Source organism: Wyeomyia smithii, chromosome 3 (genome assembly GCF_029784165.1).
Source record: "Wyeomyia smithii strain HCP4-BCI-WySm-NY-G18 chromosome 3, ASM2978416v1, whole genome shotgun sequence".
In the NCBI taxonomy this organism is placed as follows: Eukaryota; Metazoa; Arthropoda; class Insecta; order Diptera; family Culicidae; genus Wyeomyia; species Wyeomyia smithii.
This window is the reverse complement of record NC_073696.1, coordinates 61,116,436-61,143,095: the sequence shown is the minus strand read 5'-3', so window position 1 is coordinate 61,143,095 and position 26,660 is coordinate 61,116,436. Positions and strand designations below refer to the sequence as shown.

At 39.1% G+C, this 26,660-nt stretch overlaps 4 protein-coding genes and 1 long non-coding RNA gene across 15 annotated transcripts in view; 3 read left to right on the top strand and 2 right to left on the bottom strand.

Moving 5' to 3' along the window:
- The window catches only part of LOC129733192 (uncharacterized), a 163,513-nt gene extending 156,656 nt beyond the window's left edge, over positions 1-6,857 (top strand). For all 7 annotated transcript variants that reach the window (XM_055694831.1, XM_055694833.1, XM_055694829.1 and 4 more), the window contains one exon: positions 5,786-6,857. In XM_055694831.1, the coding sequence (XP_055550806.1) occupies positions 5,786-6,527 (742 nt within the window). In that variant the 3' untranslated portion in view covers positions 6,528-6,857. The remainder of the gene's footprint in view (positions 1-5,785) is intronic.
- Positions 6,858-6,894: 37 nt separating this feature from the next.
- LOC129733195 (sodium-coupled monocarboxylate transporter 1-like) lies at positions 6,895-9,083 on the top strand. Its single transcript, XM_055694847.1, has 4 exons — positions 6,895-7,295; positions 7,359-7,449; positions 7,511-7,920; positions 7,983-9,083. The coding sequence occupies exons 1-4, from the start codon at positions 7,033-7,035 to the stop codon at positions 9,013-9,015; spliced, it is 1,797 nt and encodes a 598-aa protein (XP_055550822.1). The 5' UTR covers positions 6,895-7,032; the 3' UTR covers positions 9,016-9,083.
- Positions 9,084-14,575: 5,492 nt separating this feature from the next.
- LOC129727778 (sodium-coupled monocarboxylate transporter 1-like) lies at positions 14,576-19,590 on the top strand. 4 transcript variants are annotated; one of them, XM_055685940.1, is made up of 6 exons: positions 14,935-15,008; positions 15,214-15,232; positions 15,353-15,822; positions 15,881-15,971; positions 18,021-18,430; positions 18,487-19,590. In XM_055685940.1, the coding sequence occupies exons 1-6, from the start codon at positions 14,950-14,952 to the stop codon at positions 19,535-19,537; spliced, it is 2,100 nt and encodes a 699-aa protein (XP_055541915.1). In that variant the 5' UTR covers positions 14,935-14,949; the 3' UTR covers positions 19,538-19,590. The 4 variants fall into 4 exon arrangements, with proteins under 4 accessions (XP_055541916.1, XP_055541917.1, XP_055541918.1 ...); XM_055685941.1 differs by lacking the exons at positions 14,935-15,008; positions 15,214-15,232 and adding an exon at positions 14,576-14,818; XM_055685942.1 differs by lacking the exons at positions 14,935-15,008; positions 15,214-15,232 and adding an exon at positions 14,576-14,840.
- Positions 19,591-22,570: 2,980 nt separating this feature from the next.
- Positions 22,571-24,607, bottom strand: LOC129729677 (uncharacterized). 2 transcript variants are annotated; one of them, XM_055688430.1, is made up of 4 exons: positions 24,448-24,607; positions 24,067-24,296; positions 23,880-23,976; positions 22,571-23,819 (listed from the first exon to the last, which is right to left on the bottom strand). In XM_055688430.1, the coding sequence occupies exons 2-4, from the start codon at positions 24,281-24,283 to the stop codon at positions 23,240-23,242; spliced, it is 894 nt and encodes a 297-aa protein (XP_055544405.1). In that variant the 5' UTR covers positions 24,284-24,296; positions 24,448-24,607; the 3' UTR covers positions 22,571-23,239. The 2 variants fall into 2 exon arrangements, with proteins under 2 accessions (XP_055544405.1, XP_055544404.1); XM_055688429.1 differs by having other exon boundaries at positions 22,571-23,976.
- A 58-nt stretch (positions 24,608-24,665) lies between these two features.
- LOC129729678 (uncharacterized) lies at positions 24,666-26,631 on the bottom strand. Its single transcript, XR_008728718.1, has 3 exons — positions 25,704-26,631; positions 25,595-25,637; positions 24,666-25,136 (listed from the first exon to the last, which is right to left on the bottom strand). It is a non-coding gene; the product is annotated as an uncharacterized LOC129729678 (long non-coding RNA).
- Between the last annotated feature and the right edge of the window lie 29 nt (positions 26,632-26,660).

Genomic DNA, 26,660 nt, shown 5'->3' with positions numbered 1-26,660 from the left:
ACATTGCTTGGTGCAGTATTGTTGCCTGTGCCAGCATGTTTTCTTTCAAGACATCAGTTTTGATAACATTCTAACAGCAGAACGTAAAACTGTCTGATAGTGGAGATGGTTATGAACTTTCCGAATAGGCTTCACCTTCAAGACATCAAAATAGTCTGAGCTCATGGAAGCAAACATTAGTTTGACCTATTGGAACGGGGATATTCTGTCAATTTTTTTTTGCCACTGCTATACAGCAGGCAGTTGGTGCCTATTCTTGAAGTCTGTGCTAGGCGTGTTCGTATGTGATTGGTACATTGTTCGTGAAAATTCGACTTTGAAACTTTTATGAAATTTTCACTGTTTAACAATGAAGTGATAATGATAACAGAAGAATCACAAAATTGTCCATCATTTTATCAATCCAATGACATATTGATTATTGTGATTCATCATGTGGTTCCATCAGTATTACCGTTTGAAATCTTTCGTTCTGACGTTACACCTTGGTTTTAGTTTCCGCAGAATGTATCTCGATATAGTGCGGTTAGACGTAGTCTTACGTCAAAAAAACATAGCAAGCTTTGCATTTTTACGTTTTGATGCATCTTTTGAAGTAATGTTATCTGATTGTTCGAACTATTGTACTATTGAAAATTGTTGAACCTTGTCGAAACGCAAATGTCGACCTTTGATTAGTTGCTGCCTTTCCCTAAAAAGGACGACAGAATGGGGTACCTTGTTAGCCGGGAATGCACTCGTTGAGCTATGTAAGTGACTGCTTCTCTTCAAGCAAGCTCAGTTTACTAGCAGCGGGCAGCAGCGGCGAACAGTAGCAGCAATGGCAGTGGGCAAAGGCGGCGCGGAGCAGCAGCGGGCAATAGCGGCGGTGGTAGTGGGGAGCTGCAGTTTCTAGCTCTTTCAGTTCGGCTCCCCTTCGATCTGAGTTCACACAACATTTATTTGACACGGCATAATCTTCGATCTGAGTTGGACCCCACCAGCGGTAATCCAATTCAGTCATCTTTGGGTGAATACAGTCAGAAACTGAACGAGAATCGCACCGCCAGGTGGTTTGAGAAGCCACCATCATCCAGCGTGTATGTATATATAGGGTGTCTGCAGTGCACACTGTGCACATATATAATGTGTGTGAATATCTATAGCGTGTTAGACACGTGTGTGGCTTGCTATATAGCGTGTGTGCATGTCCCAATCCGCACGAGAGTCACAAATGAAATAGTTCTTTTTTCTTACAAATGTCACGTGAATGTCTTAAAAATAATATAGAAACAGTTTTTGTAATCGATTAACTGTTACTTTTTATAGAAAAAATTTGTGCGAATTTTCTCACAAGAGACACTAAAGCAATAATTAAAAAAACAAATATTTCATTTTTTTGTCTCTGTGGCAATTGAACTACAATATATTGATTTTGCTCTGAAGGGTCACAGATGAAATTATTTTTCTTCAGAAACGAAAGTATTTTTTCTCAGTAAGTAGTCACGGTGCTAATTTGAAGTACGAGTGGCATTTTGTCTTAGAATAGTCACCAAGTCATTAAGAAGTACGGGTACATTTTTCTGGTGAATTCATGGTGACTTTTCATAGCAATAGTTTCCTTAATTAGTCACTGTGACTCTCATAAGAAAATATGTGTCAGAAGTTTTGTTTAAAAGAATATGTGACATTTTAAAACAAATATGAGTCACAGTGATTTTGGCAATCATCTTTTTTGGTTTAAACAAATATCAGAAAAAGTAAACATCAGGCTTTGTCCGACAAATGTTACTATTAAGTCACCGTGAATTTTTAAAGGAAAAGTATATTAAATGTGAATGTGGCGGAATTTGGTTAATTATCCCTTTTCAATCAAGTAATGAAAAAATGATTACTTCATTTTAATAAGGTCACATATTCCCTTAAACTAACGTTGAATTAATATTTTCTCACAAGAGCACTCATATCAGGTAATTTTTTTGACGAATCAAGATAGGATCTATGATCGTTATCGAGAAGAATGCATCTTTTTTTTACGGAAGCCACGAAGAATAATTGGTGACGAACACCTAAAGTTCGTTGGCTCACTAAAATGGAGACGATGATTGCTAAAATCGGTAGAAGTGTGTATTATAAAATCAAACCATGATATGATTTAGACGTTTTCCTGGAAAACGTTCATATAATTTGTAACTAGGTTATAGCAAGACCTACATATGAACAGACATTTGCGCAAAAAGAGCAACAAATTCAATTTTTCGTGTTTAGAGAATATTCAAAATTTTACTGATGCAATCTAAAACCTTATTTTTATGAGGGCGCATGAAAATTTTAAGGGGTAGGCCATATACTTTTCCCACGAAAATGGGATTGCATGTAAAAATAGCTCTTGGCATTTATCGCAATTCCGCAATTTGTTTTATGTTTTCAATTATATGTTATATAGTTAATATAGGCGACATAAAAAAATCTGAAATTGCAATGTTCGGGATTTGGTCACGAATAAATTATTTTATTTTGAAACTTTGTTACGGAAAATATTCATGAATTTTATGATGAAAACACCACTCGCGGTGATAATTTAAAAAAATAGAAACGTTTCTGGTTTCTCCTATAAATATCACCAAGTTGAATATATGTATATGTGGAATATTTCTAACAAACCACTTTGTGACAATTGCAAATAGATTGTATAAGGCTCTAAGCCTCGCCTTTTCGACGCTTTTTCAGCATTCCTGACCATTTACAGAGCACATTCTTCATACGAAAATGGATCTTCTCTTAAAGGTCACCAACATGTCATTTGTGCGGACTGGGGTCTATAACGTGTGTGGCATGCCTATAGCGTGTGTGGCTTGCTATATAGCGTGCGTGGCTAGCTATAAAGCATGTGTGTTGCCCTCGTCTATGATCTCTTCGTAGCCACTACTGCCTAAATTAAGAAATCTTGGTGCAACTTGATACAAAAAAACAGCCTCAAAACAATTCAATTTCATTCTTGGATACGGCAGAAAGTGAAACCGTATAGCTGCACATAGCTTTTGCTGTTGTTCATTGTGGTTACCGGTGTCGGCTATAGAGGTAAACGTCATCTGGAGCAGAGAGACCGTTAAATTGATTAATTGATGGTCGTGTCAACTATTTTTCCAATGCTGGTCAGCGCAACGATTTTTTTTTGCAAATTCGTGAATATTTTCTATCTTTTCTACAGACATAGGGAGTTGTATAAACAATAGGGTGGAAAACCGTTATATGGAAAAATGAAACTTTATAACACAAAGCCAGAACCAAGTTTTTTTGGTTCCATTTAAGGCCCCAAACAATCCTAAATTTATCGGAAGTCGATTAGTTGGCGCATTGCATTTTAAATTTGCATGTAAATTTGTACGGGAAAACCCACTTTTTCGCATTTTGCTCTCTAGAGAGCTCAGAAAGGCTTAAACCATACGTTTTACAACTTCAAAATGTAGGTTTTTCGATGCTTAAAACTTTGCGAAAGACACTAAAGTGCTAGGGTGTTCCTAAAAAATGATATAGCCGTTCAAAGTTAAGTAAGTCAAATGCTGGAAATTATTTTTTTAGCCAACACTGCCAATGCACCGGCGATAGACAGATTTCTTTCAGAAGTAATCTCTAAAACACGTTCTAGATACTACCTACGCGCAGGAAATTAACCTAAATTTGTTTGCTTGATTCAGCTAAGTGTATAAACTCTTTACGACAGGTTATTTCTGATGGGAATACTACTGATGTACCGTACATAGGTAGTGTTGGCAGAAAAAATGATTTTCAGCATTTAATTCGATGTACTCAACTTTTAACGGCTATAACATTTTTTAGGACATCCTAGCTCTTTAGCGTCTTTGGCAAAGTTGTTCAGCATCTAAAATACTATACTTTTACGTAGTGTAGTGCATTAATAATGCATCGCTGAGCTTCCCCGAAAGAGAAATGCAAACAAGTGGGTTTTTCCATACGAGTTTTCATACAAATTTGAAATGTAATGCGCCAAGCGGAGACAAAACCAATCGACCTCTGGTAAGTTTAGGATTGTTTGGGTCTCCAAATGGAACTAAAAAACCTGGTTCTGGAAAATCAATCACTTTTTTTTAATTAAACCTCCTTATAATAAGAGACAAATTCTTCAGAGCAGAAAACATTAATCCAGAGCGCAGTGAACATCATATGAAATACTGTCACAAGTGTATAAGTGATAAAAAAATTAAATTTGACACGGTTATTTTTATTTTTATTTTTTTTTATGTTGCACCTCCTATTTTTGTATGTTTTTTTTAGAACGGGGGGAGGGGACAATTTTATTGCTTCGTTTTTTCAAAGGGTTGGAAGTGTGTGACCAAATTCTACCAGGTGAGGGGTTGTGAAAATAATGAATAAAATGGTACGTCATTTAAGTATGCTCTCTCATACAACAAACCGAATTTAAATCGGTTGCACGATGAGAATTGAAGTTAGTTAAAAACTAGGTAAAAAATAGTAAATTTCATTTCGTGAGTAAAGACTTTTAAACGGTCGTTTGATTCATTTTGAATATTTGATTTGCTTCGTTAGTGTGCATCGCAGTAGGCTTTTGCTCGTAAATGTAAAACGACTATCGGCTCTCGCACATAGATAAAATGCATGGAATAGATACACTGTCATTCGTTTTGGTTTGGTTTCGTTTCTGGTTTATTTCTACCTACTTCATACTATTTCTGCAGAAAATATTATTACAAGATCAATGATATAAGTGATTTCCAGAAGCTCCACACACAACGTGCGAAGTTCTCATTTCTAGAAAAAAAAATGACAGAATCGTTTGGAGAAAAAAAACGTCGTGGCAGAAAACTTTTATTTTAAGGATTTTGAGCACGTTGATGATTATGATCACGTTGTACATGTTAAAACCTTATTCTCATCAACTTTTCGAAGAAATTTCGATTTGTACTGCAAAGGCTTCTACTTATAACTCTGGAGGAGTTGTGAATTTAGGAAACGGGGTTTCGTGGGATAAACTGAACAGTATTTGGCATTGTTTGCCACCAAAAACTCAATAATGCAAAATTTGGAGTTGTGCCAGTGTTGCATAAAATCGATGATTGGTGTAAGCGTCACTTCACACCGGCTTAAAACTAATTCTGCAGGCTCGTAGTTAATTCGCATTAATCCGTGGAACCAGATATTATGTTATAGGTACAGAGAACTGGCAACCGTAACATCACACTTGAACAGAGAATTACGAAAAAAATGTAACAGCTGTCATTTTTTCTAACCGAGAACTTAATGGTGCCGTTCTCGACAATAAATTACCGAGACTCGGCAGTCAATTTCAACTATGCATATTTACTGTTTCTCTATATTTTTTTCCCTATATATATATATATATATATATATATATATATATATATATATATATATATATATATATATATATATATATATATATATATATATATATATATATATATATATATATATATATATATATATATATATATATTTTTTTTTTTTTTTTTTTTTTTTTGATAACATCAGATTTCATACTTTTCTGAGATAAATTTTCAAAAATTATCATTTTTGGCATTTTTTAATGGCCCGAAAAAGTGAAACTTTAAAGGTCCACTTCCTGAAGTCCGATTGAACAGCTGAATGAAATTTGAAGTACATAGTGATAGTTTAGTCAGTAAATTTCTAATTTTCAGTATCGCGCTGAGTAGAATGCTTTGAAATAGTTTACCCTTGGCTTCAATTTTTAATTTATCAGAAGATCACAATACTGACATTCATTCCAACATTCCCACTATTTCAGAATCGACGGCAGCAAGTTCAACACGCTGGGAACGCCACGTCGCCAGAAACCCCTCTCAATCTCGGCCTGCAAGCGGCAAGAATCTCCCTCGCCGACCGACATGCCCAGCATCGAGGTGGACTCACAGCCTCCATCGCTGGACTGCATCAAGCGACGTTCGTTCCAGAAAAACGCCGTGAACAGTGGCGCCAGCAATGGGTCGAAGTTGGTACGACGCTCGCTGGTTGGCAAACAGACCCCGGCGTACAGTGTGGACCACGTAACCAAAAGCACGATGAATCTGTGCGACGATGAGAAGCTGGAACTCAGCAGTGGCGCTTCCGATGACGCAGAAACGAGCAGTGGCACCGGTTCGCTTGAGATGGACAAAACTATGACCAATTTTTGCACGCTTCCAAGGCGGCCTAAAAGCTCGCTTTGTTCGTTTCATACGGTCACTTTCGAGAAGGGCCCAGGCAAGAAGTCACTGGGTTTCACGATCGTCGGAGGTCGGGATAGTCCACGAGGGGCGTTGGGTATATTCATCAAGAGCATTCTACCAACTGGGCAAGCTGCCGACGATGGACGACTGAAGGCGGGCGATGAGGTTTTGGCCGTTAACGGACAGGTTTGTCACGATCTAACGCACCTGGAGGCTGTCAAAATGTTCAAAAGCATCAAATCGGGTGAAATAGTTTTGCAGTTGTGCAGGCGAAGTAAGGCTTGCAAGGGAGAGCGCGACAGTAGTGGCGCTAACTGCTAGGACCGAACTTTGTATATTTCCATTAATCCTTGTTTTAAAAGGCTGTGTAGGAATCTTTAGTGGGATAAAATATTTCTGTGCAATTTATTTCAAAAGCTAAAAAAAGAAAACAGCGGAATATTATTACAAACTTTTAGAGCAAACTACTTATTCATGAGACTTATTAGCTTAGAAAGGAAAATTGTATGAATTGAAATGAGTGTAAAAATTATGCTTTATTGGTATCGTTTTTGTGTTCACCTTGAAACAAGCATTTTTGGAGTCTATATGTTTAATAAAAGATTACAGCGGAAAGCTGATATAGTATACAGTATATTCATAGAAATTAAATGATTCGACAGTTTCTCATTTTATCCGACCAATCATGCTTAGCAGTGGAATGAATTTTATCTTTAGCCAAACAAACTTTTATTGATGCTAGCCCCATCTTATCATATCTGCTTGTAGAAGATTTACGCCGGACAGTTTAGTTCCGTCTGCTGTTGGGGATAGTTTAGGATAAATTATGAATCTGGACGTCGCGCTTACTACAGAGACAGCGTTGAACAGTTTGAGCACATTGCGCAGCACATTGAGCGATGCGGGACACCATGTTCTACGTTTTACCCTCTTTGATTATGGGATATTTGTAGCTCTGCTGGCCATTTCGGTTATTATTGGCATCTATTTCGGATTTTGCTCGAAAATCAAACAGGACAATGTGGAGGAATACATACTTGGTGGGAAATCTATGCCCAAATTCCCGGTGGCAGCATCGCTAATTGCGACGTAAGTGAATTCACAGCAAAATTGAACAGCTTTCACATGTGATGTTTCTTACTTTAATTCTAGCTCTGTCTCCGGGATCAGTCTACTTGGTGTGCCAACCGATATTTACGCCTATGGCACGCAGATTTGGATGTTCGTATTCTCTGCACTAGCTGTGAGTTCATCGCAATTTTTTTCTAAATTTAATAAAATAATTGGTTTACGTTCATTTTTAGGTCGGTTTCACGATGCACTACATTTATCTTCCGGTTTTCCAGGACATGCAACTCACGTCGAGCTTTAGCTATCTCGAGAGACGATTCGATCGCGTCGTTCGGCAGACGGCTAGCTTTGTGTACGCGCTGTCCGCCTTGTTCCTAATTCCGGTGGTGATTTATGTTCCTGCTCTGGCCTTTAGTCAGGTTTCGGGCATCAACCTGCATCTCGTTACCCCAATTCTGTGCATAGTCTGTATTTTTTACACCACGGTTGGTGGTTTGAGAGCCGTTGTTTGGACCGACACGGTACAATTCCTGTTAATGATAGCCGCCATATTGGCGATTATCGTACTGGGTGTTGTCGACATTGGCAGTTTCACGGAAATTTGGCGACGAGCTGAGCGAGGAGGGCGGCTGGTGTTTTTCAAGTAAAAGCAACGTGAATTTTAAAATTAAACACACCTAACAGATTTTTTCGTTTTAACCAAAGCATGAACCCGGATCCCACCCAGCGGTCGTCATTTTGGTGTGTTGTTTTCGGACTGACTACCAACTGGATTGCGGTGTTCGGAATAAACCAAGCATGTATCCAGCGCTTTCTCGCTGTACCGACCCGCGAAGCAGCGAAAAATTCGCTGAAAATATACATTTTCGGATTAATCACAATCAATTCGTTGGCTTGCTTTATCGGGCTGCTGATGTACGCGAAGTACGAGTCCTGTGATCCGGTAACGACCAAACAGGTTCAAAAACTTGACCAGATTGTGCCATTCTATGTGATGGATGCCGGTGGAAAAATTCCAGGACTTCCTGGGCTGTTTATAGTTGGTGTCTTCTCGGCGGCCTTATCTACGATGTCGTCCAGCCTCAATACCCTGGCGGGAACCATCTACGAAGATTTCATTCGTCCTTTCCGTCCAAATGCATCGGAGCGATCGTCCAGTACGGCAATGAAAGCGATTGTCGTCTTGCTTGGACTCATTGTAATAGCATTAGTTTTTGTGGTGGAAAAAATGGGATCAGTCATTCAAATTGTAGTTTCCTGCAGTGGGGTAATATCCGGCTCAGTAATGGGTATGTTTACACTGGGAATGATTTCATCTAGAGCCAACACGAAAGGAGTGGTGTCCGGTGTAGTGGTTTCCATCAGTTGCATGATCACCCTCTGGATTTCTTCCCTCGGGAAATTGCAGTATGATTTTCTACCATTCCGGAGAGATGGATGCGATGAAAGTGTTCTTTCGTCTTTAAATTCAACTTGGATCCATCACTCATCAACAGAACGAGAAAAGCTACCGTACATTTATCGAATCAGCTTCATGTATTATTCACTGATGGGATTGCTACTCTTTCTGGTTGTAGCCTACAGCGTAAGTATATTGACCGGGGGCGGAACAGTCGCCGATCAAAGACTGCTGACACCGTTTGCCCGCTGTAAAAAAGACTCAAACTGTCACATAAAATTAAAAGCTAAGATAAGCCAGCATCCGCTGCTGGATGACGCGACAAAAGATAAAGTTTAACAGCGACTGAAATTTAAATGATAATTTTAAATGCAATAAATTATACCCGCTACGTTTATACACTCAAATTTGCTCATTCTCGTTTTTTTTTATTGAAGATACTTCCGTGATGTAGACATATGCTGCCGTGCGTTTTTTTTTTCAACAAAGCAAATAAAAACCGTCCTACACATGGGTTGATACCATTTTCACTGATCAATTTTTAAACTTACGTCTGCATTTAGATAATATCAAATCTTTTTTTCTATTTCTATCATACGTTTGAACTTTCCGGAAAATTGTCCCAGTTTTAGGTTTTCATTCTAATAAAAAATGAATAAAAAAAAACTAAGTACTTTATTTTAGTTTCTTTTTTTTGACCAATTTCAATTTTATTTCCAGAATTTCTCGTACGTTAAATCCTGGCTATGCCTATGTCGATAACATGAACGAACTAGAATGCATGAGATCTGGATTTGAACTATTTAAGCTCAGAATAGAAAATGAATTATTTGGATGAGACGCCATCAGGTTTGATTATGATTGAGTTTTTATCTACTTTTCAATTTTTACGGGTTAACATTCCGCTATTGTTTATTGGAGTAGATCTTACGCTTCAGATTTGCTCAGATATTCTCGATGGGACACAGCTGGGGCCGATAGGCAGGTTCGCCGACTCGATAATCACATCGATATTCAGCCGGCTCATCTTTTCCAACGATCGCTTCGATTAGAGGGCCAACACAATATCCAGCTAGACCACCGCGTCTTTGCCCTTATGATAAACGACGCAACTTACGGCAGGCAATTCGTATTATAAATATCCCCGTTCACGGTCAGTCCGGAGTGAGAGAAGAGCGGCTTTGACATCCCTCTTGCTGATTGTCAGCCACAGCAGCACCTTCTTGGGGAACTTGGCGTGCGAAATAAACTGAAGTGCCCTGCCAGTGGTTGCCATCCAGTGTGAGATAGATCTCATCGTCCATCACTCGCGATTCGCCGGGAAATCGACTTGACCATCTTCTTTTTCAACCCCCCAATGGCGCAGAGGCAGAGGACCAAGACGGTAGGAGGAACAACTTCGTCAGCGCAGCGGATGAGGGAGACATATTGACCGTGTAGAGCTGTGGAAAGTTAGGGACGAAAATGGCTTCCCTGCGAAACTAACAAGGCCAATTAGGGCCACGATGGATGGTGTACCGTGCTGTGTGATGATTTCGGGTGCGGTATCAAGCTCGTTTGAAACACGCAAGGGACTTCAATAAGACGACGGCGTATCCGCCCACAAAGTGCCGCACGATACTCGTTTTTGGCGCGGCGTGGTACCGTTCTTTGAACGCGCACACTTCTGAACAGTGTGGCTTCACTGTTTTCGCCATCACGGTTAGAGTTCGACTGATAGAGCTGTCAATTTTTTTCTGCGGACTCATGGTTTACTATGAATTGATGCTGCATGCATAGTTTCGTCAGTGCGTGTGAAAAAATCGACAATTTTTACGTCGACTTTTCTTATGCTCCTGATTATACAAATCAACAAAACAACAACATCGCACGCAAGCCTGCGTATGCGGTCTCGATCAACTAGATTAGTTGAGAGAATTCGTTATCGATATTGTTTTTGGCACATTTTGCATGTGTAGGATAAGTACAACGATACACCGTGCCCCAGTGCTGAGTCGAGAAAATTTCCAGCTCGAAAAGATCCTCGACCTGATCGGGAATCGAACCCGATATCACAACCATGTGGGAGAGCTAGCCGACCGACATCGCTAACCACAGAACCAAGGGGACCACATTATACAAATCAACTGTTTTCAATTCGTTGTCCTCCAATTTCTTTTAGTACACCAAGGAGCTTAAAATACCAAATGGGGTCGAATGGTTGTTCAGGAGCGTTTGTGTTTTTTGCCGTAATGTGATGATGCTTCATCTGAACTGAGCATGTACAAATAGAACAGAAAATACTGGCATAAAGAGGAGAGAGAAAAAAATATTAAATAGACACAAGTCTTTTTTTACGCGGGGGTACGTAGCGCGTAAAAAAAAGTACGCGTAAATTCCGAATCCACGTCAAAAATACCGCGCAAAGAAACTTCATTTGCCAAACGTTTTTATTAATTTTTGCTAATTTTTTTCGGAAAAGAATCAATAGGAGTTTATTTCCGCATGCGAATCGAGCTAAAAATTAAGAAAAAATATGAAAAGGTTAGGCCAATCAGTGAATATTCAGTAATTGGATTAAGTAAACTCATTCGACACTCTAAATAAAGGTTTTGATACTAGAAACGACTTTTCTGGAAAATCCGCGTTAATTCAGAAATCTGCATAAAAAACCGCGTAAATACTGGAATGCGCGTAAAAAATGGCCTCAGTGTACATATTTTCATTTCTCTCTGAGCGTGTTGGTTGTCGAGTGAGAGAGCTGGAAAAAATTCAAAATGTTGGTTGTCGCCCGTTTGAGAGGTAAAATTAGCTTCTTTTTATTTGGTGTTGGTTTGGACCAACAGACAGTGAGAATGCTACTGAAGACGTGCACAAGTGTGAGTTGTTTTCTTTCAAAGAGCACAAAATTGTTTAACTTCCTGATTTAAGGCGGAACAGAATTCTATCGGGGCTGAATCTCAGTGTGTATTACACGATGTTGGTCAGCATATCATAAGATGGCTGTTGGGGCCACGCACAAGAGAGTATTCCAGCCAAGAAAATAGCCAAAATACGGGAATACAAATTGCATTGTACTTCCTATAATCGCATACCACTACCACCTGCATTATTGTCGTTTTTATGGATAACTTATGGAAAATCTCTATCTCATTATACTATGTCGAAAATATGGGAATAAACCACGCTTAACAACTGAAATAACTTAAGCAAGGAAAATAGCTTTACGCGTTGTTTTCTCAACATGATGAAAATTAAGATGGGACTGATATGCCATTATAGGTAGTGTACTTCGTGCTATTGATACTTTTTTGCATTCCCTGATACTTACTACATTGTATGCCGGCCATCTTGAATTTATCTGAGTTGTTCACAAGCGAATGTAGTTATCAAAACCTTGGTATTGTTTAGAGCGCATGAATAAGTCACAAATTGTTTTACTGAAAATATAAACTTCCACTGGTGTTATTGAAACTTTAAAGTTATTCTTGTGTGTAAATTTAAAGGTATATGCGAGTGCTGTACTGCATAGGTTAAAAAATGCATCAACACGTGTTTTTCAGTTTCTTTCAATTAACAAAATTTTTACATAAGAGGATTTTTGCTTAGGTCCTCAACAAGTCCCAGCAAAAATTCACCTGCCATTCGAAAGGTTATGTATTCCTGAATAAGTACCAAAAAGAAAACCTGCCCCATCTTCACCCATTCTTATGAGAATGAGTGCATTTATCATGCCTTTGTCATAAATCTATTGTAAAAATTTGATTTGTTCTTCCAGATTGTGTGATAACTCGTTCGGCTTTCGTCGGAAATACCCCATTCGGCTTGTTTGAGCAATGCACGAAATATTCGATTCATGAAAAACATTTTTTTCTGGAGAAAAAACTTGAAAAAACCTCCAAATCTTCTCCAAGAAACACTCGATCTCTAAGATGTCAACGCTTCAAAACTCAGTTTAAATGATGATTGTTTTGTTCGAAGCAAGAGACGCAAAACGCAAATTCTAAGAGAAAATCTACCATTGGATAAATTGAGCTACGCAGTACACATGACTCAAAGATCTACTGCTTTCAACATTATTAAGAGCATATCTGACGATTCTTCTATAGCGAAATGACGAAATAAAAGACGCTTTAAAAGCAGCAGGATCTATTATTGGCAAAAAAGTATTCAGCAGAACAAGTTCTTGCTATACTGCCCACACATAAGAGTCACACTGCCAAAAACGTACAACTGAGTAAACGCAGTAGGCGCAGGTAAACCACTGCATTTATTTCCTTCCTATTGATTCAATCAAAAAATAAAAATTCCAAACATGCATTCATCCGAGGTAAATATATATAGGGGGAATAGGGGCATAATGAGCACCCTAACTTGGTTGCTGATTTAAGCATGGAAAACGACAAAAATTTCAAGCTGTCTTCAGTGCAAAACTTGAATTCACTAACTATAATTAAAGGTACACTACTCACGAATTGAAAAGTTTATCGTATAATGGTGAAAAACACAGCAATCAGTCGATGTGTGGGGCACAATGAGCACCCCACTGGGGCATAATGAGCACCCACGGAGTATAATGAGCACTCTTATGGAACATTTCTTGAAACTGTGTAGAAGTACAACTAACGGGCCAACGTTTGTCGCGGAATGCCGTGTACTTGGCGGCTTGTTTCGTGAATGTCCCGTTGCGCCTTATGATGGCCAATTCTGCCTGCAGTCCCTTTTTCTGGCCGATTCGGTCTCAAAGATTTTCTAATATATGTTCACACCATCACTGTGAACAAACACTGACTATGGAAACAGACAAACTCACAAGTCTACTGAGATGAATTTCAGGTAAGTTTATGTGACAAGGTGTGCTCATTTCACCTCACCTAAAGGTGACCATTTCGCCCCTATCGAATTAAATGAAGTTTACCTGAAATTTTAATACTAATTATAGCTTAAAATCAAAACTTCAATGATGGTGAAATTTGGGGTACGACACATACGTCATATTGATGGGTCTACATACTTGATTGAACCATTTAAAAGACCGTAGAAGCTTATTTTGTAGTTCGCAATAATAATAATTTTCCCAACATCCGGGAGCCAAGTTGATTTTTTCAATTTATTTCCATATTTTAAACAGACAAACCACTTTTGTTCTACATAAAGAAATACTGTAGTAACTACGGAAGAGTTCCACAGACCATATTGTAATAAAAAACGCGTAGTTTCGCATAAAAGAGGGGTGGCGATGTTATTTTGGCCTATTTCTGTCTACCTCGTTCTATTTATGTTGATAAATAAAAATTAACTCGATCAATGATATTAGTAATTTCCAAAAGTACGCACACAATGTGCGTAGTTCTCATTTATAGAAAAAAAAAAAAAAAACGGCGGGGTGGTGAATACTCGTTTGGCATGTTTGTTTTAGAATGTATTTAGACAGCGAGGCTTGCCACCGTCAGGAGGAGAAGAAGACGATTATCGCAGTCAAAAGTTGTTCTACCGTGACCATTTACAAGCCTGATCCCCACGCTGATGCGAAAGTCGATCCTGTTGAAACTTAGCAACCAAAACCGCTAACCGTAAGCACTCGTGCACTGACAGTGTATACAAAATCATAAAATTTATCACAGATAAAGTTAGGGTAAAATTTACTGCATCTACGATTCGCAAGTGAAGTCGTTTAAAAAAAAACCCATTTGTTGATTCTATAATTTCAAGTTTTAAAACAATCAAAACATGGTTAAATATGTTAAGATCGCAACCAATCTTCGCGTGCGCAGTACAACCATCTGCTGGAAGCGGCATTTCTCCTGATCGAGAAGATTTCCCTTCCTAGCTGATACACTAATGTCGACGGATGCAATCGCTCGGGGTAGTTCATGAAGATCCAATTACCCACCTATTATTATTCTCGTGGCATCTCGAATCAGATGTCAGTCCAGCTTCAGACTGCAAACGACACCGACGCGTTTCGGCTAGACGACAGTTCCTGCTTCGCGACAAACGCTAACTGGAAGCAGGTGGCAGACGCAGGATTTTTCATTGTCAGTGGCGGCTGAAAGAAGAAATTTTCCAGTGTCATCCAGGTTTGCCTAGCAAAAGTAGTGTACCTCGTCAGAAAGAGGACGGCCAAGGGCTGGCGGAGGTGAAATCTGCGTCAACGGTTTAAGTAAGCGTCGGTGATTTACGGGGTTTGTAAATCTTGTTGTAGATAAACAGTGGCGTCGGCGGCAACGCGGCACGCGAAGTGCAGTAGGCCAAGTTTGTCTGTCATTGCTGATAGATAGCCGGAGGTTTCTCATGGTGACGTCGATCGTTCTGATTTCACCACTTTGTAGAGGGATTCCAAAGGCTTATTAGTGAGCTATTTTTGAATTACACCTTCAGTAACGATCTTAATTTGATTGCGCTTAGTTAGCATAGTCATATCTAGTATGATGGATTCAGGGATGCTGTAAACAAGATGTTGTTATTAAACCAGCGTAGATTTTAAGTTGCTTGATAGCGAACTCCCCATTTATTCAGAAACGGGAAATTAATTGATTCTCTATTTTTTTGAAACAGTAACAGTAAACTTACAAAGGTACTTATCCTAGTATGATAGATTACCATTAAACTTCGGCATTGACAAGGCTTTCTTTTTAATACTCATTAACTTTGCTGTTAATAATCAAAAAAAATTTAATAACTGTTTTGTCCACAGCGAAAGTTTATCCTATACACAATGGAGGAGGAAGCCGTCATCTTGGAAGAGATCGTAGAGAGTGGGCCTAGTGTAATGACCACCTCCAGTATCTTGAGAGACTCACACAGCTCTACAGATACACCATTAACAACTGTATTGAATTTTCTGAGTAGTGAGGTTACCGAAGCTCTCACATCAACTACGATGTTAACAAGTAGTTCGATTTCGGTACAGCATCAAACTACTACGGAGTTTATGGCTTCTATGGCGCCAATCGCGACAACGACTGCAACTCCCACGGTCGCCATTATGAGTCTCCACTTCTCCTACTACGATTACACTATCTTCGTCCTGATGTTGCTGCTGTCTACGCTGATAGGGGTTTACTTTGGTTTTATGTCGAAAATCAAGCAGAACAACACCAAGGAATATTTGCTAGGTGGAAAGACCATGAGTAAATTTCCCGTTTCAGCATCTCTCATTGCATCGTAAGTTCGACGACACTTGCAAAAAGGCACGTTTCTAAGTCAATTGTTTTTGTTTCAGACATGTATCGGGAATTACGCTGCTCGGTGTACCTTCAGAACTTTATGCACACGGTACTCAATATGCAATGTGTATTATTTGTGCGTTCATAGTAAGTATCAGCTTTTGTTTTCATTGCTTTTTTAAGTAAGTTACCATCCACAATGCTTAAAAATGACAATTAGTATCATTCAAGCATAGCAATAGCGTTGCGACTCGTATACGAATGCAATGCCCTTGCCAAGCATGGAAAAGTTCACTCACTAGCAATATTTCATGCAAATGTGTTCTTTGATTTATCAGTTATCGTTCAACTATTTCCACTCGCGTACAAGTTTTCCATAGAAACGCTGCTGATTGTTTTACGCTTCTAAGAGTTCCGAATACCATAGAAGGAGAATGAATAATTCAAACAGGATAGTATTTATTATATCCAAGTTCACTTGCATTCAACATTATCGCGAGAAGCTTTGAGATATTATCGCCAGTGATACAAAATTATGAATCCAAATGAACGTTAGATTGCGTTCAAATGTTTGCTTGCCGGAGCAAATAGGTATGATCAATGCTTACGGAAAATGTAGCATGGTGCATTAGCATCTGATACTTGAAATCACCAAGAATCATCGTGGTATATCACGGTAAAAGCACGACGTAGAGTAGCCGAATTACGCCTACAAGCAACCAACATTTGAAAGAATCATTTCGATCGCTTGAGTGCAATCGTTTACGATTCTTTCGTGAAACACTCGCTATATGCTGCTCGCTCCGCCTAAAGCAGGCAATACTGAAACAAAAACATCAAAGAAAGCTACCATATATTTATTTGCTCTAAGTTGTCTCTTGCAAGCATGAGAATGTGTAACTTTTAATAGCGATGGTTTGCTAGGATTGTAAGCTTATAAATAGCACGTTCAGAAATGATACCCGAATGATAGTTATGCGATACGAGTTTTTCCATCCTTGGCCCTTGCACAAGAGAATCAATGTAAGCGGTTTGCATGCAAGTTAGCGGATACAAGTGAAGTATCTTCTTTCTCAGGCTTGCATGAAATCAGCTTATTTAAGGCGCAATTTGCAGTTCGATTCCCATATAACGAGAGGAAGTTAAACGCAGAAATCAAAAACCTTGCCTTATATGTACGATACTGTTGATTGATCAAACCACGTGTATCGCATGAAACTAGTAATTTGACGGAATGATGAAAAATACAGTAAGACATCTAGTCCAAGCATTTTCAAGTATGTTTCAACGAGTCTGGCAACGTGAGACAAAGCGTTTTCGTTTTGCAGGATCACGCTCTGGTGCCGCATCGCGTCGAGAGTTTTGATACAGTTTCTTCGTGGCGATTTCGTTTAGTTTCAATAATACCGACCAGGTGTATTTAATTAAACCCTTCACAGCGTGAAAAACCGGCCAAGCCCACGAAAGAGGAAAAAACGTAGTTTCATGTTTTTTGAAGAAGCACTACGTCTTACTGTTGTACGGCATGATATGAAAAGTGTAATGAAGAAGTGCGTTCCTTGCCAACCCACCTTTGTTTCATTTGCCGAATAAATATGTCATGATTTAACCGCCTACGGTATTCGATCTAAAAATAGTATTACGTCGCCCCGCAATGTTTATCTTGTACCCATGTTATAAAAATTTACGCACTTTTGAGAACTTTTTTTATTCCCTCTAATTTGTGGTGTACGTGTAATGTACAAACGTTGTATTTAGTCAGAGTGAAGAGATCACAATGATGATGCTCTAGAGATTAACATTCTTCCTCAAAACCATGAAATTTTAAACGAAGTTGAATTTTTTTCTCTGGAGGGCAGTAATGGATCCAATGGTTATCTTTACCAACACACCTAGTCACTTGGAAATTGCTTGGCGTGGAGCTCTAATGATTGTAGTAAATTTTCTCTATCGGTGTTGGAAGGTTCCGACTCGTGTATGTGAACGTTTCCATTGTCAAGTTGTAGTGAAATGACACCGTTTACGCTTGGATCTTATTTACTTTTGCTTTTGTGCAAAAAGTTCGATCATTCGAACCGATTCTCAACGAGATCGAGAGGTTACTTTTTGTTAGTTTATATTAATGTATCAAAAAGTTTTGTTTTATAGTTTTCTATGTTATAAATATACTCTTTTATCCTCTCCTCTCTATTCCAGGTCTTCGTTTTAATGGACCAAATCTATCTTCCGGTGTTCTACGATCTTCAGTTGACTTCGGCGTTCACCTATCTTCAGCAGCGGTTTGATCGAACCGTCCGATCGGCTGCCAGTTTCGTCTACGCACTGTCCTGTTTGATTTACCTGCCTATCGTGATTTACGTGCCGGCATTGGCATTCAGTCAAGTCACAGGGATTAATCTGCATCTCATCACACCGCTCATTTCGGTGGTATGCATTTTCTATACCACTGTCGGAGGTTTGCGGGCTGTAGTCTGGACCGATACGCTTCAGTTCGTATTGATGGTAGGAGCCACGTTGGTGATCATTGTCCTAGGAGTCATTAACGTCGGTGGGATTTCCGAAGTATGGGCTGCCGCCGATCGAGGCGGCAGGCTAATATTCTTTGAGTAAGTTTCTGGACTGTATAAAACGAGACCATTGAATAACTTTCAGCAAATTTCAGCATGAATCCAGACCCTTTTGTAAGGACATCCTTTTGGGCGGTCTCTTTAGGTTTGACTACAATCTGGGTTGCCCAGCTTGGCGTGAGCCAGGGTTGTGTGCAGCGGTTTTTGGCTGTTCCGGACTTTAAGGTTGCCAGAAAATCTCTCACAATTTTCACCTTCGGTTTGGTTTTTATCAAAATCTGCTCTGTTATCACTGGGCTGATCATGTACGCAAAATACGAAACGTGTGATCCCTACACGATCAAAACAATAAACAAGTTAGATCAGATGCTTCCTTATTTTATAATGGACGTTGGCGGAAAAATTCCTGGAATGCCAGGGCTTTTTGTTTCAGGAATATTTTCGGCTGCGCTGTCAACGATGTCATCCGTACTTAACACTCTGGCCGGGACAATCTACGAGGACTTCATTCGAGTTCGCTTCCCGAAGTCAAGTGAAAAAACTGCGAGTAACGTGATGAAGTGCTTGGTTATCTTGCTGGGAGTCGTCGTTATTGGACTTGTTTTCGTAGTTGAGAAACTAGGCCAGGTGATGCATATGGCTATCTCACTATCAGGAATTACCTCCGGAACCCTACTGGGAATGTTTACATCCGGGATGATATCCACGGTCATTAATACCAAGGGAGTGATTGCTGGTTCCATTGCTTCGGTCTTATCTATCGGTACGATTATGGTGGGAGCACAGATGAACCCAAAGCACCCGCCGCTGCCGTTCCGGGTCGACGGTTGTGAGGCTAGTATACTTCATAACATCACACTGGTAACACCGGTATCCTCGGTTGTTCGTGATGAAGTACCAAAGATTTTTAAGCTAAGCTTTATGTACTATGCTTTCCTGGGAGTAATAATTTATTTTGTTGTTGCATACACGGTCAGTATACTGACCGGTGGGGGACAGGTAAACGATCAACGGCTACTCGCACCTTTTCTAAGGAACCAGAAGCAGTACGAAAAGGAACAAGCTATAAGAAAAAATAACATACAGTATGAGAAGATTGATTTGGCCCTCAAAGAGCTCCAAAAAGCGACGGACATTAAGCAGTGATGGGCTTGTGTAAGGATTATTCTTGTTAATAAAACGCATGTTACTTCTACCTAGTTGGTGCGATGTTTCTTTTTGGAATGACGAAGCCTAATTTTGGAAATATGAGTTTTTTTTTATTTCAGTTGATCTGCTGCGTCGCTATCGTAAACACCGCAGCAAACCTATGCGTCTCGGGGAAACGGCCAATAATTGGTATTTATTATAAACAAACATGATTGTTGTTGTTGAATAACTAAACTCTCAGAAAAATACCAGTTTTCTGCAATAAAATAGGTGCTACACGCTTAAAAAAATCCAAACTTTGTTTCTTTTCCTCGAGCAAAAAGGTATATAACCCCTTAAGCAAAAGTTTCAAAAAAATCATGAGGGCACTCACAAGCTGAAATTTTGAAATTATATTTTTCATAGAAGTTTGTAGAAACACTGATCGGTAGTATAGAGTAAAACTACTTTAAATGTACTCCGCCCTTTAGTAGACAACTGAATTTATGCGACTCAAGAGATTTCTAGAAAACTTCCATCGGGAAATGAATTGGAAAATGCATTTAAGGGGTAATATCCACCAAACGCTCAAGAAAACAAGGTTTTTTCATGATTTCATGACGGTTTGGAAGAAAAAAATCTTTTTCGACAAAAAAAAACGACTTTGATTGTTTATAACTTTTGTTGTTGTTAATCAATCGCTAAAATCGTGTGTTCTTCACTAGAAAATCTAATGAAGAAGCTACAGTTACAATTTCAAGTCAATCGGACGTAAACTTTTTCAGTTCTACTGCTCGCCGATTTTGAAAACATGGTTTTGAGAAAAACGCGTTTGAAGTTTCAAAATGCTTTAAATCTTAAGAACCGCATTAATAAAGCCCCTAATATTTTTTTCTTCCATCAGTCAGCTATCCCTGCGCCGTAAAGTCTGGGCTTTATTGGCCTCTTCGTCCTGTTTTTGTCAGATGTAAGGCTGCGCCTAGACTCTTTCGCGATATCGGACATGCGATGCTCAGCGACTTTGACGCGGTTAGCGTCCGATCCCACGCAAAACTCGTACATGCTCGGTCCAACGGTTAACCCAAGAGCATGATTATGTATTAGAGGACAGTTAGAAGTATCGGCATCACCGCAGTTCGAGCGCAAATTTCGTGCGGATACGCAAACCGGCTCTTCACTCCGCAGCTAAAATCGTTAACAAACGTCACTAGATTACCAAAGTACAACACTTCAAAGATATCCCTATCTATCACAATCTAAGTACCAAGACTCAACGAACTTCCGCGCTCTGTTAGAGTTGGTAGAATTGGTGATAAATCCAAGTCTTGTTACTTCCCTTTTAAAAGGTACACCCGATATCCTGGAGCATGATGAAAAACCGTCACGAATCAGCTTAATCGGATTTGTTGAAAAACTGCGTTTAATGATGTGTTTAATCTGTCAAAACTTTTTGGGCTTAACTGAATCGTATGCCGCCTTGAAATCTTTAAATTGGTGATGAGTCTGCAAGTTTACTCTTCTGAACTTGTCAAAGATTTGAAGCAAGGTGAACATTTGGTCCGTTGTAGATCGCCCCACTCGGAAACAGTATTAGTGCTCGGTCTTAGTCCATGAAACAGAATACTGGAGAGATAGTTACTGCAATCGAATCAGTGGTTCTTTTTATGCACTGGGAGTCCATTCAACCAGTCCGCTGAAAATTTGTCTTCGACCCAAACTTTTAAGATAAGCCAAGGGATTGCACGCAACAGCTGCTCACTCCTGGCTTCGAGAAGTTCGGCTGGAAGGCCATGTTCCTTCCACAAAACGGTGATGTAAATCGACCTTGAATTGCACTTACTAAAATTTGCTAATCGGAATTTCATAGAAGAAAAATTAAAAACAGAAGAATTCTCATGGAGTAATATTTTTCACATTGTAGGCTTTTTGAAAAAAAAAAATAAAAGTTCCGGATACGATATTAGTTGAGAAAAATCTCATTTTATAATTTTCATCATGATTTAGCTAGGCTTTATTTTTTTCATTTGATCTCCTGAAATTTGTTCTATGAAATAATTTTGATCGGAAAGGCAGAAAACATATCATAACTGTTCAAAGAACAATGTTTCCATGTCTAAATCCGCATAAATACTATTCAAATATCAGTAAAGTTTCATTTGCATTCATAACAGTCGAGACCAGACTTGGAGGTATGCAGGAGCTACCACATGGTTGACTTCAAATTTTCAAAATCCCTTGACTCGGAACTAGTTAATACTTTACCTGTGAAAATATATCCTCATGTTCACTGTGGTGATGTAAAAGTAAAGTAAGTAAGTAAGTTAAAATAATAGTTTAAGGCATGGCCGACATATGTCGGTCTTTGTCCAAAGCGAACATATTTTGGCCATGCCAAGTTTTGACAGCTCTCTGTTAACCATTCGGCCGGTGCGCGCTGAACGGAGAAGCAGCTTGTAGCAACTTACAGGTAATTATTTCCCAATTTATTACATTTAACAATAATTAACTGGTTGTAAATGCCTGCAAAACTGATATAAGCCCGATCTTTTGATTTTCAGATGTCTTAAATTGCGAAAACTTTACGACAGAAGGATGCTCCCGTCAAATTCACTATTTCCACTCTGAAAAGATCGATGATAATCTAAAATGTGATTAGTCCGAAATATTTCATCACACGATTTTAAATACAGAGGTGGGCCAAAACATAAACTTGGTGATCCAAAATATGTTTTAGCGCTTCGAAGAAATTTTGATATTGCTAGGATATTTTCCAATAAAAATGCCTTGTTGAACGATGTATTGCAACGGAGACATCTAGCTCTCAACAATGGTATGATAGAACAAATATTTAGTTGAAAAAAAGAACATGTTTTTTTCACAAAGTTGTGCAACCACTTCTTAAAGCGGGCCAAAATACCCCCGTTACCCTAGTTCCGCTTTAAAGCAACTAAAAATTCTCTATTGCACCCTTTCACCAAACAATCAGGTTCAGAATTTCGACTACTAAAATCGGATCCCCGGACCTTTGTGATGAAATGAAACAGATTCCACTCCGGTAATTTTTGGAATTTAAAAATACACACCAAACCAGTTTTATTGTTTTCAGCGTTATTCATATCAAGAAGGTACGAATAAATGACAATTCAATGTGTTTGCTTCGATGAGCTATTTTCACTCGTGATTTTCTGTGTTATTATAGGAATCTTAACCTTGTTAGTTATTTAGATTATTGCGTTGATTGGTATGAGTTACGTACGGTATGAATGTTCTAATTGCTACACATTTCGCTTGACGACTTAGTTCCACTCTGCTAACGTCCTGTTCTCGATACAGATTTAAAACGGCTCCTCCGTTAGTGTATTTGTTTTATTTATTCCCTACTGCATAGACATCCATACGGTTTATGTGTGCAAACAATAGTAATCGAATGCATAAGCAAGTTCTAATATCTGCCGCACCGCCTGAAGTTACAAGTAAAATTCAAGCAGCATATCCTCTATTCTTTCGTATATAAGTAGTGTTAAAAAAATTACGAAAAATAACCTGCAGCGCGAAAAAATACTGGCTTCTTTGATGAAGCCTTTGCTCTGATTTTCATCTGGCTGGATTAAAGATACTAACTTGTAGGAATTTCAGTTGATTATCACCTTATCAAAAGGAAAAGCTTGAGTGCTATGTTATTGATTTTTTTTCTGCTTCCTCACAAATCACGTTTGCATTTTAATTCTTGATATCACTGATGCGTCTACTGAGCGTGGTATTTTTCTTGCTTAGCGTGCTATTGCTGCGATGCGTCGGATAGAGATTAAGTGGAGCCAGATTAGGATTCTCAATCCTGGTTGGCGACGATACAATTGAGCGGTTCCGATTGAGTGACCCAATTACTTCCTGTGGCTCTTGGTAGCCAGAGTCCATATCATCAAAATTATTGTACGATTCCATTAGTGGTGTCGGATCTTCGTAGTCGTAATCTACGAAGCCGGAGTTCTCGAAGGAATTCTTGTTTTTGACGATAGTGTTTTGTGTAGACGGAATGTATTGTTCATGTTTGCGACCATAGTCGATTACTTCGTAGTGGTCTTCGGGGTTACAGTATGAGTCCGATATAAAATGTTGTGTCGTTCCGTGGGGGGTTAGCGTTGCCCAAAGGGTACGATTGTCGGTTACAATTTGCTGATTGGTCGGATACAGGATAGTGCCTGGCATAAATCCAGACTTGGTGGTACCGAGATGGGGCTCGTTTAGTGAGGCTAGTGGTGGGTGCTTCAAATTACTATCGTGATACGAGTAATTGTAAGCGCTGTAAGCACAGGAAGTGTAAGTAATTTGTCCTTTTTGCTCTAAAGCAAATAGCTCATACTCTCTGCATTTAATTAGTATCATTGCCAGGAGAGCACCTAACAGCAGCACACCAACACAGGATGAAACCAGTACAAATACCCATGTATCATCCATACCTGCAGTTAGGAAATCATGGCGGCGGCACATGAAAGAAAAGCAAACAATTATCACCGCCGAGAACGAAAAAATCGATTTGAATTATTCACCATTCCCTGACAGCTCGATGAAATCCATCCCGGATTGCTCGTTAGGTTTGAAGGACGGCTCGCACATAAACGCTGCGATGCAGGACAATGAGCTGTTGGGTGGCCGAGGAGCCAATGCATTCCGAGGCAGCAAAAACGATGACAATGGTGGCGGAGGCATTGATAGTATCATATCGGGCGGTGGCCCCAATTCGGAGCAATCGCCTTGGCAGCTCATTGCGACGAGTATCCTGTTGCAGAAAGATGAAACAAATGCGAAATTGTTTCGCTTTCAAAACTGCTTACACGCTTATGTTAACGAATGCTTTACTAATAAAAATCACTGCCGAATTATCCTTGTTGAAATAGACACTACATGTAACCAATCAGTTGTAAACTTACCTGCTTTTGTTAATAACGAGCTCCCGATGTGTAGTTTCACTTAAGGAATTCCCAACAGTTGGCGAGATCCTGAAATTTTCACCACTGACACCAAACAGTTGCGTAGCACATGCGCAGAGGGTAGCGCGCGTCCCAACCAGGACGACTAACTTCTGTTCTGTGTTACGATTACAGCAAAGGGGCGACACGGTTTCACTCTCGTCTGCTATTTACTGTTATCGATTCGAGTGGCAGATATATGCGGAGAGAGAGAGGCAAAGAATAGGACGACAGGAAAACAAAAGGACTGTAACTGTATTTAAACCTGCTGGGCGAGATGGAATTGAGATTGAATCTCTGCCACCTGCAAACTTCATTCCGATAGGGTATGATTAAATGATAAGTTATAACGCAGAAGATGAAAAAATGTAGTACCGATAATTTGCTTGTACGTTTTTTGTATTTAGCTCTGAAGCGATTTTTTACTGATACTACAATAATATTTTTTTTCGTGGTTTTGGAGCATATTTTCATTTTAAATAACTATTGACAAATATTTCTTGTTGCATTAAAAGTTATTTGCTATATCAAATGCAAATAGACAATTTTTTGTTACCCCTTAAACATTTTATATATTCAGAAAACTATTATTGAAGCAGTCTCAGAGTTCCGTTTCTATCATTTGAAATGATGCGAGGATTTCACATATACTGAAAAAAGGAGAACTTTAAAAATATTTTTAATAATGAATAATAAAAATCAATATAGAGGACTTGCGATAAGTAAATCGCATCGTGAATTCGCTGAGTTTTTTTTGTTCGGTGTGCTTCTTTTCAAGGGGGGACCCTTTTTTGTATGGACCCCACTGCGACCAGTAATTTTGATCTTTTGTTGTAGGGTAGCGAACGGCTTCTGCAGTGTTTTTCTTCGGCAGGTTTCTTTATAAGATTGCTGCAGAAAACCTGCCGAAGCCGTTCGCTACCCTACTCTAGCAAGTAAAAAAATTGATTTTTTGCATTTTAGGGATGCTCATACGCTCAGAAATATTGTGCCAATAGAATTTTTTTGATATCTGATCGCGTTTAAAAGTTACAGCTAGAAGCATGAGGTTCCCTAGAGAGTATAAGCGGAGACGTTTTATGTTGAGCTGTTCAAACATTGTACTTACGCGCATTTTCGGACCAAATATGTACAAGAAGTAATGTTACAATCTAGTTAAATAAAAAAATGAGAATTAGACGGATTAAATAAATTTATATTTTCAACACAGCTCATACATGCGTTCCTAGTGGTTCCTAGTCGCAGGCGCGTGCGAACTCTGCTTCGCTGTCTGGATGTAATTCAAGTTTTTTTTTATCTACACTGAACGGATGCGCTGCACTATGAGAAGCAAACACACCTCTACCTCTCGAGAAGATTACTGTTGCATTCTGAAAGTTTTTCTCTCTTGACCGCAATTGCTTTTGTAGTAATTCGTATGTACTATCATCGCTTGCCTCTCTACAGCTGGCGTATGACCAATCACGATCGCGACGACAGCCTCTCATCCTCATCTGCCCACAAATATGCTTGTTGTCAGCACGGAAAGAGTCAGTACTAGCCAAGTAATATCATTCAAGTGAATGATATGATGCTAAATCCACAGCGTGGTCCATGCCACGTTGGAAGAAGTTGAGTGGCAAAAGATAAGAGCCGGGGCTGGCGTGATGCAAACGTTCATTAAAGCTGCCTAGCTAAAGTATTACGTATGCTAAGATAGTTAGTTATCTAAAGTTCACACAAATGTGATCCAATCCAGTAGCGTACTAATCAGATTTGGCGAATATAATTACCTTCACGAATATTTGTTCACATATTTCCAGTGGAAATTTTATTCATCGTAGACCGTCGTAAATCTGATTTGAAGTAGTTTTTGTTTAGAACTACATCAATACTACAAAGTGCAGTAAGCATGAAATCTCTCTAAAGAAAGAATCGATTTATTCTTTAGAATAAAAATATTTGAAAAACAAAAAAAAAAACAGTCGCAACAACAGCCTCTTTTCTATAAGTACGATACTTTGTGAGTCTTGATAATTCTGGAACTTAACTACACATTACCGGATTGTACATTTTTCTACAAACTAGATTCAACTCAATTGTACTAGGGAAGATCAGACCCAACGAGATGAGATGGTACTGATGTTGATTTCTGTAGCGCTTATCAGAAACAGCAGTTGAATCAAGTTTAATAT